Source organism: Saccopteryx leptura, chromosome 4, assembly GCF_036850995.1.
Source record: "Saccopteryx leptura isolate mSacLep1 chromosome 4, mSacLep1_pri_phased_curated, whole genome shotgun sequence".
Lineage (NCBI taxonomy): Eukaryota > Metazoa > Chordata > Mammalia > Chiroptera > Emballonuridae > Saccopteryx > Saccopteryx leptura.
In genome coordinates this window covers 212,987,495-213,004,866 of record NC_089506.1, presented here as the reverse complement: position 1 = coordinate 213,004,866, position 17,372 = coordinate 212,987,495, and the positions used below count along the sequence as shown (strand labels likewise).

The window sequence follows — 17,372 nt, the reverse complement described above, 5'->3', positions numbered from 1 at the left end:
CCCCAGTGCCAGCTCCTCCATGCCCGGTGCAGGCTCCCTGTTCGGTTCTGTCCTTGCCCAGGCTACTGTCCCTACCCTGACCTCCAGTCTGCCGTATGCTGCAGTTCCGCTGGCTCTCCTGCTTTTCCCTCCTCTGTCCCACCCTGTCCCTCCAAGATTATTAGGCCTGTGTCACCTCTGTGTATCTCATGCTGCTTAGCCGTTGGCACTCAAATGTCCTTTTCTTCTTCTGCCAGGTCCCAGCTACAAGAGCAGGGGTTTTGGCTTTTGTTGCCTTGAGTCTGGAGTCTGACCACACTGAGGCTGGCCCTGAGGCCCAGGTGCCTTGTGACAGGGAGGCTCCCTGGGGTGTCCTGACGGTGGAGATGAGCCTCATCCCCTCTGATCTTTCCTACTTGACCTTCTGCCAACTGTCTGTGAGGTAGCAGAGGGCTGATGAATAATTCCTGAGCTTGGTGATGTGCAGATGTCATGGTGCGGCTCTTTCATATAGGGGCTGGGGGTGGGGGAGCGCCCCTCGAGTCCATGTTTCTGCAGCTTCGTCTCTTTCCAGATGTTGGCCCCATTGTAGGAAGTGGTGTCTGTTTTCACCAGTAGGGAGGCATCTGAAGCACCATTTTTCCCATAGGTGGTCTGTGGGCCCTTTAGCCTTGCTTGGAGCACAGCAGAGGTCCAGAGGGCTGGGAGTCAGGGCTCCGTAGGACAGTGTGTGACCAGTGCTTCCTTGGATGGGGGATGGGTGGAGTCACAAGATGAATTTGGGAAGTCGGTGTGGTTGGGACACTGCCTTGGGAGACTAGAAGTCCACAGTGTGGGGAGGGGAGCAGGCAGTGGCTTGAAAATGGGCTGAGTGCCGGGCCTGCAGGAGAGAAGGGCCCAGGTGCTCTGGGCTGAGCGAGCAGGCCTGCACACAGACCAGCAAGGCCCAGGCCCAAGTGTCTCCATGTTGGGAGCCCTAACTGATCTTATCTAAGAACAACTTTCTTTTTTTTTTTTTTTTTTTGTATTTTTCTGAAGCTGTAAACGGGGAGAGACAGTCAGACAGCCTCCCGCATGCGCCCGACCGGGATCCACCTGGCCCCCCCACCAGGGGGCGACGCTCTGCCCACGAGGGGGCGATGCTCTGCCCATCCGGGGCATCGCTATATTGCTACCAGAGCCACTCCAGCGCCTGAGGCAGAGGCCACAGAGCCATCCCCAGCGCCCGGGCCATCTCTGCTCCAATGGAGCCTTGGCTGCAGGAGGGGAAGAGAGAGACAGAGAGGAAGGGGGGGGTGGAGAAGCAGATGGGCGCTTCTCCTGTGTGCCCTGGCTGGGAATCGAACCCGGGACTTCTGCATGCCAGGCGACGCTCTACCACTGAGCCAACCGGCCAGGGCCAGAACAACTTTCTGAAGGTGAACTTAGAGAAGAAACCCCTAAAACTATTGGTTTTATCACACAAATCCCACAATTTAATGTTCATGAATGAAAAATAGGGCCCTAACATGGAATATTGCTTTGTGGTCACGCCTCTTGCCTCCTCATGTTCTCTGCGGCCTGTGGGCATGTCATGGCTAAGAGGTTTAGGTGTTTCCATGGTGCCACCACCCCTGCAGAGATGCCTGATGCTGTCCTGGGTCTGTGGCCAGCAAACTGCTCTCGTGTTCTTTGTGGCCCTCGACTGCTGCAGACCTCTTGTGAGCCCTGAGAGCCGCTTTCTGGACAGGGAGGCCACATCAACTCTCAGTTTGGTTTTCGGAGTCATAGTCTCATCATGTAGACCTCAGCACTCTGACCTCCTTGGGGCTGTTGGGAGGAGCAGGGTTCTCATTGGCCTGGATGAGCTGGTGTGGAAGGAGAAGATCTTCGATTCTTCATCCACCCACTAGCCCCACTGTAAGCTGCCTGGCTGGGTCACTCATCAACCCAAATCGGGTATGCAGCCAACACATCTGTGGCATCCTGGCAGCATCGGATCCGTTGCCTCAGGAGAATCCCAGTCCCTGCCATGCCAGTGTGGCTTGTTCACCATAGACTCCTTCACACCTGTTACTCCGCGCCGCCTCCATGAGGTCTGCTTTGGTGGTGTCATTGTTTGGGGACTGCCTCACCATAGTGTCTACTTGCCTTGGCCACAGCTGCAGCAGCCAGAGAGGCTGTGGTTGGAACTGACTCTGAAGACTCTCCAGTGGGTGGCAAGGGGTCCCTGAGCCTCAGAAAGGTCCCTAGTCCCGGGGGTGGAACCAGGGCTGGCCCAGGTATAGGAAGAGCACCCTCTAATGATCTGTTTTGTAGACAGCTTGGAATCTAGGACCGTTGCCCAATGGGTGAGGCTCCTTTGGTGGTCAGGGTCACTGGGAAAGTGGGGAAAACGAGGTTCTATTCCATGTGCCTCTGATCTGAGCCGTTGTTCCTGACAACCATTCCTGCACACTTGCCCAGGGAGGAGCCCCAAAACGAGAAGGGCAGGCCCTGGCCACAGAGGCCCATGTCTTGGTGTCCAGAAATGCACCTGTCAGTGTCAACCCTGCCTTCAAGAGCTATCCATGAAGGAGAATCTGTTAGTCACTCTTGTGGGGTGGCTTCTAAAATGAAGAAGGATCAACTCTTAGACGTCTTTGGAGCTGTGAGGAAAGAGGCTCCTTACCTCACAGTGAATAAAGGAAGGGTACCTTGTTACAAAGTAGAACTTAAACTTGGCTGAGACCTGAAATGGTGACAAATTAGAGTTGGAGGTTGGAGATGTAGGAGGCATGCAACACCACTTAGTTCCCTAAGGTGCCATGGATGTTGAACTGGCTGTGGGTTAGACACAACCCAAATGCTTCTAAAACACCTTTTAAATGTGGCCTGGCCTGGGTTAGCTGTGGGACGACTGCTTTCTTGTCCAGGATTCATGTTGGTGCTTTGTTCTTTGCAGGATGAAACAGGTGCCTATTTAATCGACAGAGATCCCACCTATTTTGGGCCCGTGCTGAATTACCTGAGACACGGAAAGCTGGTCATTAACAAAGACCTCGCAGAGGAAGGTGAGCTGAGGGCCGGATCCAGTGAAGGTGCCTACTGGACCCCTCTAGGCCCAAGCGGCCCTCAAGATGCAGGCCCTGTGCATCGGGGGCCAGGCTGGCACCCGAGTATCCCTGCCTCTGGCAGAAGTCCTAGATGCCCAGGTCCCCTCACTCCCCTGGCCTTCTCACAAATGTGTTCCGTGAGGCAGCAGACACTAGTGGCAGGGAGGTGATGTGGCCTCTTCCCCTTCTCTCCTTCAAGAAGCAGCTGCTCATTAGAGCTGGCTGGCCCATCAGGACAGCTGTTGCAGAAGGGCGTGGGGACTTTGATCCAGGCCCCTGCAGCCCCACTCCCTGGCTGCAGGGCCCCCTGGCTGTGGGTGGAGCCGTGGGCTCCCACTTTCAGGTGTCTAGTTAGGGATGTGTGAGGGTGGGGGCTCCTTTGGGAGACCGCCCATTCTCACAGCACTCTGGCTAAAACAGTCTGAGGGTCATGTGTTAGGAACGTGCCCACCATGCCGGTCGCCCAGGTGTCCCTCAAAGGCTCAGTCACCCCAGGTCGGCTCTCCTTCCAGGGCACCACTATGCCAGCACCTCTTAGTTCTGTCTGCATTTAAAATGCTGCTCTGCATTCTGACTCTGGTCACAGGGAGCAGGGATGCCAGGTGCAGCCATGTGGGCACCAGGTGTGAGGCTGGTGTCTGCATGCTCTGGTGTGGGCTGGGCTCCAAGCACCAGAGAGGCCTGGAGAGGTTCAGGACCCTGACTCAGAGTGGGCCCTGGCTCCTCTGCTCTGCTCGCGTCCTGGAGGGACAGCCAGTGCTGAGCTGTGTCCTCCTTCAGCTCTCGTCATGTCTTGTTCCATGTCCTTTCTGGGCTTCGGACCCGTTTTCCTTGCTCACTCGCTTGCATGCTTTGGGACACCCTTCCTTTGTGTTGTGTGTGGGCAGCTCGAGGCTGAACAATTCGAGGCTGAACTTCGCAGCCTCTTCTCAGTGCGATTTGCTTAGAAATGGGTACTTGATGTGACCACGCCCTGCCACTTAGCCTAACCTGCCTTCCTACTGGCCCGGGACACACTGTTTTCAGGAGAAATGCCCCTGTGAACATCATTTCCTGGTTCTACCCACCTTCACCCTCTGTCGCCTCACCTGAGGACCTAGATAGAAGCCTGAGCAGGTCCAACAGCTGGAGTTCCTCACCTGAGGACCTAGATAGAAGCCTGAGCGGGTCCAACAGCTGGAGTTCATGGCTCTGAGCTCTTGGTGCTGCCAGTGGGGGGACAGGACCATGTGGAGTGAGGTCTGGCCAGGATGACCAGGCGTGGCAGCCACAGGCACACTCTGAACCTTCTGGAATATCCACGAGGAGTGCCTGAAGCAGAGCCCCTCCAATTTTTTCTTTAGAATTCCTGGAGATTTCAAATTCCTAAATAGGGTGCATTGTAAATGGCCGTCTTTGGGAAGAAAGGAGTTCCTAAATTGGCAAGAGTCCTGGAGCAAAGGGCCACCCTTCATCCAGCCAGAGTCTATTGCTTGAATAGGGAAACCCATGTGCCAAGTGACTCAGAGACTACGAGGCTGCCTGACCAGGCCTGAGCCTCTCGTGGAGGGGAGGGGAGAGCTGACCGGCTGGAGCCGACAGCTGTAGGGGAAAATGCCTGTGTTCCGTCCCCCACGCCCATTGTGTGGCTCCCAGTCCGTCCTCACAGACCTGACTGTGAGCCAGATGTCCTGTGTGTGAGTTCTGCACCCAGCAGGTCACTTGGAGGGATTCATGCAGGAGTGCGTTCAATAAACACGTTGTTTTCCATCTGAGCCCTCTGCCCCCAGTCCTGGGCAGCCCCCCTGAGAGCCAACAGTGTCTGCATGGAGACTGTTAGGGTGTTGGGATGGGGGCTGAGGAACCTTTAGTGGGCCCGGCACAGGCCACAGGTCCACAGTGGGGCTGAAATGAAATGTTTATTCTTTGATCTGGTGAAAATTATAGTTATCTTCCTCTATTCCAGGAGTGTTGGAGGAAGCGGAGTTTTATAACATCACCTCATTAATAAAACTTGTAAAGGACAAAATTAGAGAACGAGACAGTAAAACATCCCAGGTGAGTGCAGTGACGACTGTGTGGAAGCTGCTGCAGCGAGCGTGTGTGCGCGCCTCTCTCCGCTCCCGCTTCGCTGACCAAGGGCAGCTGGTCAGCCTTCTCATGAGGCCTTGCGATCTGGCTGTCTGGCTGTCCTTCCTTCTTCTTTTCTTTTTTTTTCCCCTTATATTTTTCTATAGCAAGAGAGAGAGAGAGAGACAGGAAGGTTGAGAGATGAGAAGCATCAACTTATAATTGAGTCACTTTTAGTTGTTCATCGATTGTTTCTCATATGTGCCTTGACAGGGGGGGGCGGGGGGCTCCAGCCAAGCCAGTGACCCCTTGCTCAAGGCAGTGACCTTGGGCTTAAGCCAGAGACCATGGGATCATGTCGATCATCCCATGCTCTAGCCAGCGACCCTGTGCTCAAGCTGGATGAGCCCGTGCTCAAGCCGACAACCTCGGGGTTTTGAACCTGGGTCCTCAGTGTCCCAGGTTGACACTCTATCCACTGTGCCACCACCAGTCAGGTCTGGCTGCCCTATCTTGATGGCCATCTTCCTCTCTAATCGTACTAGTGCCTAATGGCACAGTGGCAGGCATGAAGGGTGAATGTGTCTAGCTCTGTCCAGCCTATCCTTAGGACGCCCCAGCCCAGTGAGATGGGACAGACAGGAAAGGAAAATCCAGTGCGGGTGAGGACATGGTGGGGAAGAGGGAAGCCCCTGAGGGGCAGTGAATGTGGATGTTGCAGGTGGGGCACTCAGGTACAAAGGGCCTGCAGGCTGTGTGCCGGCCCGTTCAGAGGGCCAGTGTGTGTGTGAGGTGGAGAGCAAGGGGGAAGCTGGCTTGAGCTGGGCAGGCAGTGGAGGCAGGGGCCCTAGGACTTGTGTCCCTGTGATGAGGACTCAGCTCTTCTGGGAAACAAGTGCTTGCTGGTTCTCTTTGTGTTACTTGTGTGCCTATCCACTGCACCATCGCCTGGTCAGGCTATTTATTTATTTTTAATAAAGTTTATTTTGCCTGACCAGGCAGAGGACCCAGGTTAAAAACCATGAAGTCGCCTGACCAGGCTATGGCGCAGTGGATAGAGCATTGGACTGGGATGCTGATGACCCAGGTTCGAGATTCCGAGGTCACCAGCTTGAGCCCAAGGTCGCTGGCTTGAGCAAGGGGTCACTCGGTCTGCTGTAGCCCCCCGGTCAAGGCACATATGAGAAAGCAATCAATGAATAACTAAGGTGTCGCAATGAAAACTGATGATTGATGCTTCTCATCTCTCTCCATTCCTGTCTGTCCCTATCTATCCCTCTCTCTGACTCTGTCTCTGAAAACAACAACAACAAAAATAAAACCATGAGGTCGCGGACTTGAGTGCAGGCTCATCTGGCTTGAGCAAGAGATCAATGGCTCAGCTGGAGCCCCCTGGTCAAGGCACATATGAGAACGCAATCAATGAACAACTAAGGTGCCACAATGAAGAATTGATGCTTCTCATCTCTCTCTCTTCTTGCCTGTCTGTCCCTGTCTGTTTCTCTCTCTGTCTCAGTCACTAAAAAAAAAAGTTTATTTAGAAAGTCACAGAGGTAGTAGTAAGCTGTAGAAGAAATGGGCTCAGGAAATACAGAGGCAAAAGAAGGGCCCTGGGAGCTTGGGAGAAGTAGAGAGGCAAGGGAACTGCGCCGGGGGAGGCAGGTGGGGAAAGGCGCCCGGCTCCAGGGCGAGAGCCTCCAGGGCTGCTGTTACAGCTGGAGAGTCTTGGTCCACTTAAAACCCTTTTGGCTATGGCCAGAGAGCTCGGGTGGTTAGAGCGTCATCCCAAAGTGCAGGGGCTGCCAATTTGATCCCCAGTCAGGGCACATTCGATCTCTCTCTCTTCCCCTTCCTTTCTCACTGAAATCAACAACACAATCTTTCACACTCCCCTTGCCCCTGATTGTAGGAACCTGAAACCCTGAGTCAGAGCTCTCGGTCTTTGAAGAGGCTCACTGATAGCCTGGCCACTGAGTGGCTGGTCAGGGGCCGGGCCTGGGGAGGGCCCACTGCGGTGATAGCCTGGGAGGCTGGGGTCACCTCCTGCGCAGCCCCCAGCCCTGCTGTGGGAGCCACTCAAGTGCCAGGACAGTTGAGAGCAGACACGTCCGTGAGCTCCCTGGTCGTCTCCAGCCCGTTGGCCTCCTCTGCCCAGCAGCCCCACAGAACGGGCTGTTACCGTGTAGACGTGTGCCTACGTCTTCCCTTGCGCCGTGGAGGTAGAGGAGCCCCTTGTCACAGGGCCAGTGAGGATTAGAGGGCTTAGGTCAGGTAGTATGCCATCATCATTCCCTGTCTCTCAAATGAGAGCACTGTACTGTAGGCTGTGACCCTACCGTGTCACTTGAGTGTTACTGGTATGTATCACTGCCTTAATGTCAGAGAACAGCCTGGCGCTCCTGTGGCCCCTTTCCCTGGTTACTCGTGTTACTTGGGGTGGCTGCCTCCTTCTGCTGGAGTAGTAGCTCCATGGGGGCCGACCTGCCCCGGGCTCCCAGCACCAGATGCCCTGCCTGGAATGGAGCCCGGAGAAGGTTGGGTGGTGACTGAGTCAAAAGATACATCAAGGCCCTGGCCGGTTGGCTCAGCGGTAGAGCGTCGGCCTGGCGTGCAGAAGTCCCGGGTTCGATTCCTGGCCAGGGCACATAGGAGAAGCGCCCATTTGCTTCTCCACCCCCCGCTCCTTCCTCTCTGTCGCTCTCTTCCCCTCCCTCAGCCGAGGCTCCATTGGAGCAAAGATAGCCCGGGCGCTGGGGATGGCTCCTTGGCCTCTGCCCCAGGCGCTAGAGTGGCTCTGGTCGCGGCAGAGCGACGCCCCGGAGGGGCAGAGCATCGCCCCCTGGTGGGCGTGCCGGGTGGATCCCGGTCGGGCACATGTGGGAGTCTGTCTGACTGTCTCTCACCATTTCCAGCTTCAGAAAAATACACACACAAAAAAAAGATACAGCAATTTGCCTGACCAGGCAGTGGTGCAGTGGATAGAGCGTTGGACTGGGATGCGGAGGACCCAGGTTCGAGACCCCGAGGTTGCCAGCTTGAGCACAGGCTCATCTGGTTTGAGCAGAGCTCACCAGCTTCAGTCCAAGGTCACTGGATCCAGCAAGGGATTACTCGGTCTGCTGAAGGCCCACGGTCAAAGCACATATGAGAAAGCAATCAGTGTCGCAACGAAAAACTGATGATTGATGCTTCTCATCTCTCTCCATTCCTGTCTGTCTGTCCCTATCTGTCCCTCTCTCTGACTCTCTGTCTGTAAAAAAAAAGATACATCTATTTTTTGGAAGCCAGTTCAGTCCAAGGGAGGGCTCGTGTCTGAACTGCTGTGCACATCTGAAAGCGTGGCTGGGAGCAGGGGCCGGGTGGGTCCTGCATTGCTCTCAGGCCTCCCTGTCCGTCCCTCCCAGCTGGTGGATTCAGGGCCTTGGTGTGGTTCCCCTGTGGAACAGAGATGGATAGTCATGTGCAGGCACGTTTAGACACAGGTGCTCTGAGCACTTCCAGGACATGACTCATTTTATTTTGAAATTTAGAAATAGAAATATATTTGGAGGCAGACGAGGAAGCAGGAAATGGCAGCGGCCCCAGCATCTTTGTTCTGTTTTGGTGTATGTGTTTGGGGCTGCTTGTAGGCATCGACCAGAGCCTGAGAGGTGGAAGGAAACGTCAGCATCATCAGTTCTCCTGCTGCGCTCTCCCCAGGATCGGCAGCCCAGGCAAGGTTGCTGGCCTGGGGTGGGAGCAGTGGAGCGTGTGGGCTGTCTCACCTGTGGCCTTTGTTCTTGCAGGTGCCTGTGAAGCACGTGTACCGTGTGCTTCAGTGTCAGGAGGAAGAGCTCACACAGATGGTGTCCACCATGTCCGATGGCTGGAAGTTTGAGCAGGTAACCCCCCTCCCCCATGCTGTGTTGATGTGAGCCTGTTAATTACAGTGGCTCCACCTGGCTCCTCAGGGCTGCTGGCCCCCGGGACCTGTAAGTAAGGAGGCACTGGGTGCCTGTGGACCCTGGAAACATGGTTTACTGGCACCTCTCACAAACTTCTTCCGTGTTTGGCTGAGGGGGGTGGACTTGTTCTTAGATCGCCTCCCCTCCTCTTTCTTCCTCCCCATTCGTTCTGCAGTTATTCTTCTTGCTCTAGCCCTTTCTTTTGAGGGCAGCTATTCTCTGAGTTTCCATCTTGTGTCTAGTTTGTGTGGGGTCGACATCCTACCTACGTCCTGGCCTGGCTCCACCTCCCTGTCCCACCTCATGTCCATCTGGCCCTCCTGTGTGGCTGAGCAGATGGTGCCGTGGATGTCCTTCCCGATGGGGCTGCCCGCGGCCCTCCGGCCCCTTCTGGAAAGATGCTGCTGGTGCTGCCTGGCTGTGCCCCTCCACGTCCCTCAGCTCTGCTCTGCCCGAGACCCGGTCTGATGGGACAGTGTGTGAATGCTGGGTCTTCTTCCCTTTCTCCCGGCAGCTCTACATGCTGCTCTGTCCTGAGCAGCCGCACCCGGTCCCTCTGGCCTGGGAACACAGAAGGGTGTTCTCTGAGTGGCTAGCACCTTTCCTACCAACCTGTCGTTGCTCTTTCACTTTTTCAGGCAGTAACTCTGAGGTTTGGGCTAGTGACCCTGTTAGGCCCCCGGCCCAGGGTACTGGTTGTGAAGGATGGACCTGGGTCCGTGATGCCAGCCCCATGTAGTGACTGTCCCGCTCACTGGGCCCCTCTAGCCACTGGGAGTTTCCTCCGTTGCTAGCTTTCATCCGGGGCGGGTTCTGCCCACAGTGAGTGGTGCTCCCCGGAGAGAGTATGGGGAATCACACGGTCACCCGGGCGTCCCTTCTGCTGAAGTCTATCCCTGTTCTTTGGGTCTTTTGAAATAATGAATTGCATTGTAGGCTGCTCTGCGTGTCCTTGCTCTGACGGTATTGCAGCTTGCCCTGCCCTGCCTTGCAGTGGGGAGTCCAGGCGGGGTCCTGTGGTTTACATGTGTGTTTCTCATGCTTGGACCTCATCGGAATTCCGCCAGAGACTCCTGCAGGAAGAGAGGTCTCTAGCTGCTCTCCTGCTGCCCCTTGGTGTGCTGGCTGGGCAAGGGCTGGGAGATGGGAGCTGAAGTCACCAGTTAGGATCTGTGAACTAGGTCACCTTCCAGTGGAGCTCAGCACCTCTGTGGCTCCTGCTGGGAGGAGAGAGCACCGCCTGCCTTTTGCACAGGCACTGCCCCTGCCCAGCTCAGGGACCTCCTCCTTAGCTCCTCTGAGTGGATCCTAAATCCATTGAAAAGAGCAGGGTCCTCCCTTCTCAAGTCTTATGCCCTTTGCCTGGTTTGTCCCTTGGGGACGTTGTTCATGCCAGCGAAGCCCAGAACCAGAGTCTTGTTTCTTTAATGAGAAACATTGTACTTTCAGAAGCAGGAGCTGGACCTGCTGCAGGGGATGTGGGGCAGAAATTCGGGCCCAGCGAGGTGGCAGGACTGAACCCAGGGTCACCCAGTTGTCAGTGACAAGGCCGAGACAAGGTTCTGAGTGAGGTGCGGAAGAGATTCGCATGCCGCATGGGAACCTGGGCTCTGGGCAGACCCAGTTATAAGTGACTGCACACTCAGCCCTGGGCGCCACTGTGGTCCCAGTGTGGCAGGGTCCCTCTCCTGAGGGGTGACTGTGAACCTAGAGCAACATTCCAGAGACGCAGGGAAAGCCTCCCCACCCCTTTGCCATGGGCCCTATGCTCCCCCTCCTGGCCCCGCTGGCCTCAGCACACTGAGCACCCTTCACTGGGCTGCGCCCGGCACCTCCTCATGTCCTTCCCATGTCCTTGCACTCGGGGCTCCCTCCTGCCTCTGGCCTCAGCACACTGAGCACCCCTCACTGGGCTGCGCCCGCCACCCCCTCATGTCCTTCCCACGTCCTTGCGCTCGGAGCTCCCTCCCGCCTCTGGCCTCTCCAAGTAGAGATTCAGACCTAGGGAGGCCAGAGACGGAGGGGCCTTCCAGGTGTTTGCTTCCTCAGCAATTATCCCATTGATGCTCTCACACAATTTTAGTGGTTTTCTTTTGATTGACTTTGCATTTAAAAGTACAAAAGGCCCTCACTGGGTAGCTCAGTTGTTTATAGCATTGTCCTGACACACTGAGGTTGTGGGTTCGATCCCTGGTCAGGGCACATACAAGAGTCAACTAATGACAGCCTAGCCTAGTGGAACAACAAATTGATGCTTTTCATTGTCTCTCTCCCTCTCTCCCTAAAAAAATAAATTAAAAAGCACAGAAGGCCTTGGTGGCCCTGGGGTAGGCTGGAGCAGGCAGGTCGGCCTTGGCCCCTGCGTCGCTTTAGTCACAGACGGAGAATTGCGGAAGCCACAGCTTCCTAGCATCTGTCTCTGAGATTCAGGCGGCTGCTCTCTGTGACGCTGCTCGGTCAGCCTTCTCTCCGTCCAGCAGAGTAGGCCTTCTCGGTGAGGAGCCCCAGGGGAGGAGGTTCATCCTAGCTTCTCCTGGGAAGGCCACAGTGAGAAGAAGCAGAATGCCTGGGAACTTGTCCTTGTCTGTGCGTGAGTGTGCTCACACATGTGCTCTGGGCCTGTGTGAAGGGAGCGGCTGGTGTGCTAAATGCCCCCCCCCCCAGTGCTGCTGCCTGCTCCGAGGGGACCAGCCAGTTCCTGGCATGCCGCCCCGCCCTGCTGCCCTCTGCACCCTGCTTAGCGCCCCCTTCTCCCTGGGGTCAGTAGCGTCCCCTGTGGGCCTGGAAGCCCTGAAAAGAGCTAACTGTGTTGCAGAGGCCTGTCCCGCACGAAGCATATGCATGTGGAGGAGTGCAGCTATGGGGGACTATGGCATGAGTTCATTAAAAATTGCTTGGATGGGGCCCTGGCCAGCTAGCTCAGTTGGTTAGAGTGTTCCAAATCACCGATTGTGGGTTCAATTCCCCTGTCAGGGTGCATACGGAAAGTGACCAGTAAATGCTTCTCTCCCTCCCTCCCTCTCTCTTGACCGCCCCTTCCTCATTCTGTCTCTCTATAATCAATCAATTAAAAGATAAAATAAATATCTTTTGGCCGAAACCTGTCCCTTCTCCCTGTGTTGGCTGTCTTTGCCGTGGGTTTTCACAGGTTGGAGCCTCCTTCCCGGTGGGTGGGCTGGTGTGGAGCCAGGCTCTGCCCACGTCATACCTGCCTTCTCTCCTCCCAGCTGGTCAGCATCGGCTCCTCTTACAACTATGGGAGTGAAGACCAGGCCGAATTCCTCTGCGTTGTCTCCAAGGAGCTGCACAACTCTCCCTACGGCACGACCAGCGAGCCCAGCGAGAAGGCCAAGGTGAGTGGCTGGGGGCCGGCAGGCAGGCGGTGACCATGGGAGGGGGCTGCTAAGGGCGGAAGACCCCTCTGTCGGGTTGGGTTTTTCCTCAGAGCTTGAGTATTTCTTCCTGTTCCCATCGCACTTCTGGCTATGCAGGCTTCCTGGTGATTTGCTCACCTGGGCTGCTTGTTCATCATCACATAGTTCTCACATGAGTGTGAGGAGCAGAGTCCTGTAACGAAGGACAGATAGGTCCTGTGGGATGGGGGTCTCTGGACCCAGGCACCCTCGCAGGGTGAGCCCCTGTGGCTTCCTCAGCCCACATCCTCCGGCTGTTCTCTTTTCTGACGAGCAGAGCTACTTCTGGGAGTGTGGTGGCTGTGCCTTTAAGAGATGCCACCATGACGGGCTGTTTCCCTGGGAACTTGGGACAAGGAGCCTTCCAGGTGGGGCCCGTGAGTGGCACCTGCCTGGGCCCCACCTGTTCTGAGTCAGGAGCGGAGTTTGATTGTAAAAGGAGTGGATCCTGCAGGCTCTGTTGTTTCAGAGTCTGCGGGGCGTGGCCTCTCCAGCACTGGCGGCCCTGTGGATGCTGGCATCGCCTTCTGTCGTCTCGTGGGGCGGGCAGTGCAGCCAGGGGAAAGTGGTACTGCCATGCCATTTGCTTCCAGGCTAACTGGAGCAGCCACTGGCCTTTCCGGAGATGGGAGGTTTTCGGGCCTCTCCTCTGGGCTCGTTTCTGAGGTCAGGGGTTCCAGGGCAGACAGAACCCAGCATTGGTCAGAGCTGGCTCTGCCTAGTGAGACTTTCAGACCTTTGAGCCAGTGGTGGCTGGACAGCCCTGCAGCCAGTTCTGACGGGGACTCGGGGCTCCCAGGGGTCTGAGCGGCTGTGCAGAGCCCAGGAGGTGGGAGCAGGGCTCTGGTGAAGGCTCAGGGCGTTGCCAGCCAAGGATGTGTGAGGGAGTTCGGGAAAAGCCCAGAGCCAGAAAGATTTTAACTGACACAAAACGGGCCCCCAGGACTTTTTCAGACTTAGCCAGGGGGGCCTCTGGCTGGCTACCACCAGCTCAGAACCATCTCTGAACTTTTTAGGGTCTTTCGTGGAAATGTGGCACTAACAGAGTTACTGTGCCTGCTGGCCCGCCTGAGGGGGCCGCCCTCCACCTGCTCCAGGTGGCTTTTTCGCCGTAGTGGGAAGTCTTGTGTCTTTACATCTGGTGATGATCATGCCCAGGAGCCTCCAGAGTCCTCCCGGCCCCGCCCTGCCCCGCCCCGCCCCGCCCTCCTGCAGGCCTTGCAGCTAAGTGTTTGGGCCTGGGCTGTCCAGGGCAGCACATGGGTTGGTGCAGGTCCCTGTGGAGTTAGGCAGGCGCAACAGGGGTGAAGGAGTCCTGGTGCTGGGCCTGGGGACAGTCTTCCTATCGACTCTGGGACAGAGGTGGCCCCACCTCCCTGCAGTGTCCCGCCTCATGAGGAGGCACATCTCTGAGCAATTGAGGACTTTTATTTTATTTTATTTTTTTTTAAGTATTGATTGATTTGATGGGGGGGGGGGGGAAGAGAAACAAACATCAGTTTGTTCCACTTATCTCTGCATTCTTTGGTTGATTTCTTTTTTCTTTATATTTTTAGAGAGAGAGATAGAGACGGACGGAGACAGGAAAGGAGAGAGATGAGAAGCATCAGCTCCTAGTTGCTTTTAGTTGTTCATTGATTGCTTCTTATACAGGCCTTGACTGGGGGGCTCCAGTTGAGCCAGTGACCCCTTGCTTAAGCCATCGACCTTGGGCTTCAAGCCAGCAACCTCTGGGCTCAGCCAGCAACCATGGGATCATGTCTATGATCCCTCACTCAAGTCAGTGACCTTGGGGTTTTGAAGCTGGGAACTCAGTGTCTCAGGTTGACCCTCTGTCCACTGAGCCACCACCTGTCAGGCTCGTTGGTAGATTCTTGTATGTGCCCTGACTATGGATCAAACCCTCAACCATGGCATACTGGGATGACATTAACCAACTGAGCTACCCGGCCAGGGTGCAGGACCATTTTGTAAGCTGTTTATTTTTATTTATTTATTTATTTTTAAAATTTTATTTATTCATTTTATAGAAGAGAGAGAGAGAGAGAGAGAGAGAGAGAAGAGGGGAGGAGCAGGAAGAATCAACTCCCACACGTGCCTTGGCCAGGCAAGCCCAGGGTTTTGAACCAGCAACCTCAGTGTTCCAGATCGACGCTTGATCCATTGCGCCACCACAGGCCAGGCACAAGCTGTTTATTTTTAGAAACTTTTATATTTGAATTTGAAAAGTTGTTATAGCTGAGCTCTCCAAGGCAGCCGCCTGAGCTTATATCCCTCAGGTGACTTTTCAGCTGCAGAAGGAATGTGTCTGTGCTAGGAGGGAGCTCCAGGTGTGACCCCAAATCCCTGTGCTGTTGAAAACATGGCCCTGTTTCTCTATCTAAAAATACCTGGCTCTGAAGTGTGGCAGCCATGGCCACTTCTAAATGAGGGCAGTGGCGGGAGCTCCCCAGGATGGTAGCAACCCCATTGATTTTCCATGTCCTCCGGAAAGCCAGGGAAGACCCCTGGGTCTGGCCTGGGGCGCTGCTTTGGGGACGCCCACGTGTGGCCTGGTTGCAGTGGTGCGGCAGGTTCTGAGGGCAGTGACTGTCACTTCCGTGGACCTGCTCACCAGGTGTCACCAGGTGATAGCCTGCAGCACTGCAGCACCTGCTCGCTTCCCGGAAGGTTTGGTGGATCAGCTGCTCTTGTCAAGATGGAAGCGGCCGGACAGCGCGGGTGGGGGTGCGGCAACTCAGCAAGGGGGACGGTCCGACTCCACCACAAGCCGCGGGCTCTGAGACTCCCAAACTAGTCTTCAGTTCCTGGCTTGCCAGAGGACTCAGGGAACTAACCTGCTAAGCTCAGGGATATGGTTTATTACAGGCGGTATAGAGGGAGGGTCCAGATGCACTAGGGAAGGCACATGGGGTGGGGACAGGGAACCGCCAGGCGCAGGGCTTGTTTGTTTGTTTCTACATAAAGTTAATGTTCTTTTGCAAGGTAAGAGGCACCATAAACAAATGAAAAGAAAAAGTGAGGGAAAATGTTTGCAATTAAAATGACAGAAAGTAATATATTAAGAAACTGAGATTCCTACAAATTAATAAACAAAAGCCAACACAACAGTAAAATGAGCAGTGTTATGAAAAGGCAGCTGGTAGAAGAGGAATTAGGAAAGGTGCCGAGTCTCACTGGGAGTCAGATAGTACAGTGAACTCTGGAGTATTTGAGCGGTTGCCCAGGGAGAGCGTCTCTGAATGCTCCTCACGGAGCCAGGACGTGTGGCAACATGAACAGAGCGTTGCCCACCAGTATGCCCCCTTGCCCTCAGTCCAGAGATTTTACTGGGTTCAGTCACACAGACATGATTGATCGATGATTAGTCACCCACCTACCTGATTGCAGTCTCCAGCTTCCCTGGCCAATTGATTCTGCCCCCTTCTCATTGTTAGTCCAGTGTGGCCTGGAGGTCATGGTTTCCCTGGAGCCGAGGAGACAGTCCAGGCCTTGGTTTGGGCAAGGTTTCAACCTTCACTGCGAAGGGGGAAGGCTAATTCTGGTGCTTGGGGACAAGGGGAGAAGGTAGATACCTGAGCCCTGTGTAGCTCCATGGTATGATCTTGGCGTGTACGTTTGGGGCCCAGGCCGCCCAAATGAGGCTGCGCAGCTGCGGGAGTTCCTGCCCTGGGCTCCCGTGGTCCCTGAGCCTCCCTCGGGCCGGCTTCCCTCTGCTGCCTCCCTGCCTTGCCCTGCGCTGACAGTGTGCTCTTTTCTCCTCCCTTGCCGCATGCTGTGTGCCGAGCCAGAGTGATGACGAGGAGACGGGTCACGATGGGAATGACTCAGATTAAGTGTAAATGTCCTGGTGAGCTCTGCCGCCCTTGCAGTGGACCCCGTGCCTTAGTCTCTTACCCAGCCCTCCTCCGCTGTATCTGTCCCATGCCTGTAGTCGACAGAGAACTTTCCACACTAGATGCTAACTGTGTAGATCTGTAGTAGAGCCAGCCTGTCTGGGAGTGGGGCTGTCTGCCTGCCTGTCTGTCCCCTGTAGGACACCTGTCTGGGTGGGATTGGGACTTTGGCTGGGATACCTGAGAATGCTGTGTGTCAGGTCTCGTCGCTGTGGATGTCAGTGGGCAAGGACGTGGCTTGTACTTCCTGAGGGTGGGGCCACCCCCAGCCTGCCAGCCTGTTAGTCTTCTCGCCTTCCCACCTCCCATCCTGTTGCTGGGCCGTAAGCTCAGGGCCTAGGAGTCGGGGCTGTCCTGCAGAGCGTGGACTCCAATCCTGGAGCCAAAGCCTGCAGTGCCCCGTCCCCCAATGCCTTAGGCAAGGGATTTTGGTAGAGAGTCTGTCTGGATCCTCCTGTCTGTCTCCTGAGCTCCTAGCTGCTCCTCACTTCCCTGCCACCTCCCAGCCTCCTCTCATTGCCTGAGATTCGTAGGCTCAGCTAGTTCAAAAACCCGACCATGCCCTGGCCAGATAGCTTGGTTGGTTAAAGCATCGTCCTGAAGCACAGAGGTTGCCAGTTCCATCCCCGGTCAGGGCACATCCAGGAACAGATCAATGTTCCTATCTCTCTCCCTTCTCTCTAAAATCAATAAAATAAACATTAAAAAGAAAAACCAAACACCTGACCACATTCTCTGCTAGCCTGGCCTGTTCCCTTGTCTTGCACACAGGAGTGAAGGCCCGGAGAGCAGGTTGCAGGTGGGTGAGCCAGGCACCATCCTGGGGTTTCCTGCTCCCCCCAGGCCCCCCTCGCTGGCCGAGCCCTGCAGGTTGGGATCCTCAGCCTCCGCCCTGGGAGGAGCTTGGAAAGGCATGAAGCACTATTATGAAGCACTATTAGGCCGGCCCTCTGGCCATGAGACATCTAGACTGGGGGCTTTTTTTTTTTTTTTTTTTAATCTTATTTATTGATTTTT

The 17,372-nt window shown here is 55.5% G+C and overlaps 1 protein-coding gene across 1 annotated transcript in view; it reads left to right on the top strand.

The window, feature by feature from the left end:
- The window catches only part of KCTD5 (potassium channel tetramerization domain containing 5), a 36,643-nt gene that overhangs the window by 12,034 nt on the left and 7,237 nt on the right, over nucleotides 1-17,372 (top strand). Inside the window, exons 2-5 of the mRNA XM_066382840.1 lie at nucleotides 2,903-3,011; nucleotides 4,999-5,090; nucleotides 8,888-8,983; nucleotides 12,274-12,399. Coding sequence (XP_066238937.1) covers nucleotides 2,903-3,011; nucleotides 4,999-5,090; nucleotides 8,888-8,983; nucleotides 12,274-12,399 — 423 coding nt within the window. The remainder of the gene's footprint in view (nucleotides 1-2,902; nucleotides 3,012-4,998; nucleotides 5,091-8,887; nucleotides 8,984-12,273; nucleotides 12,400-17,372) is intronic.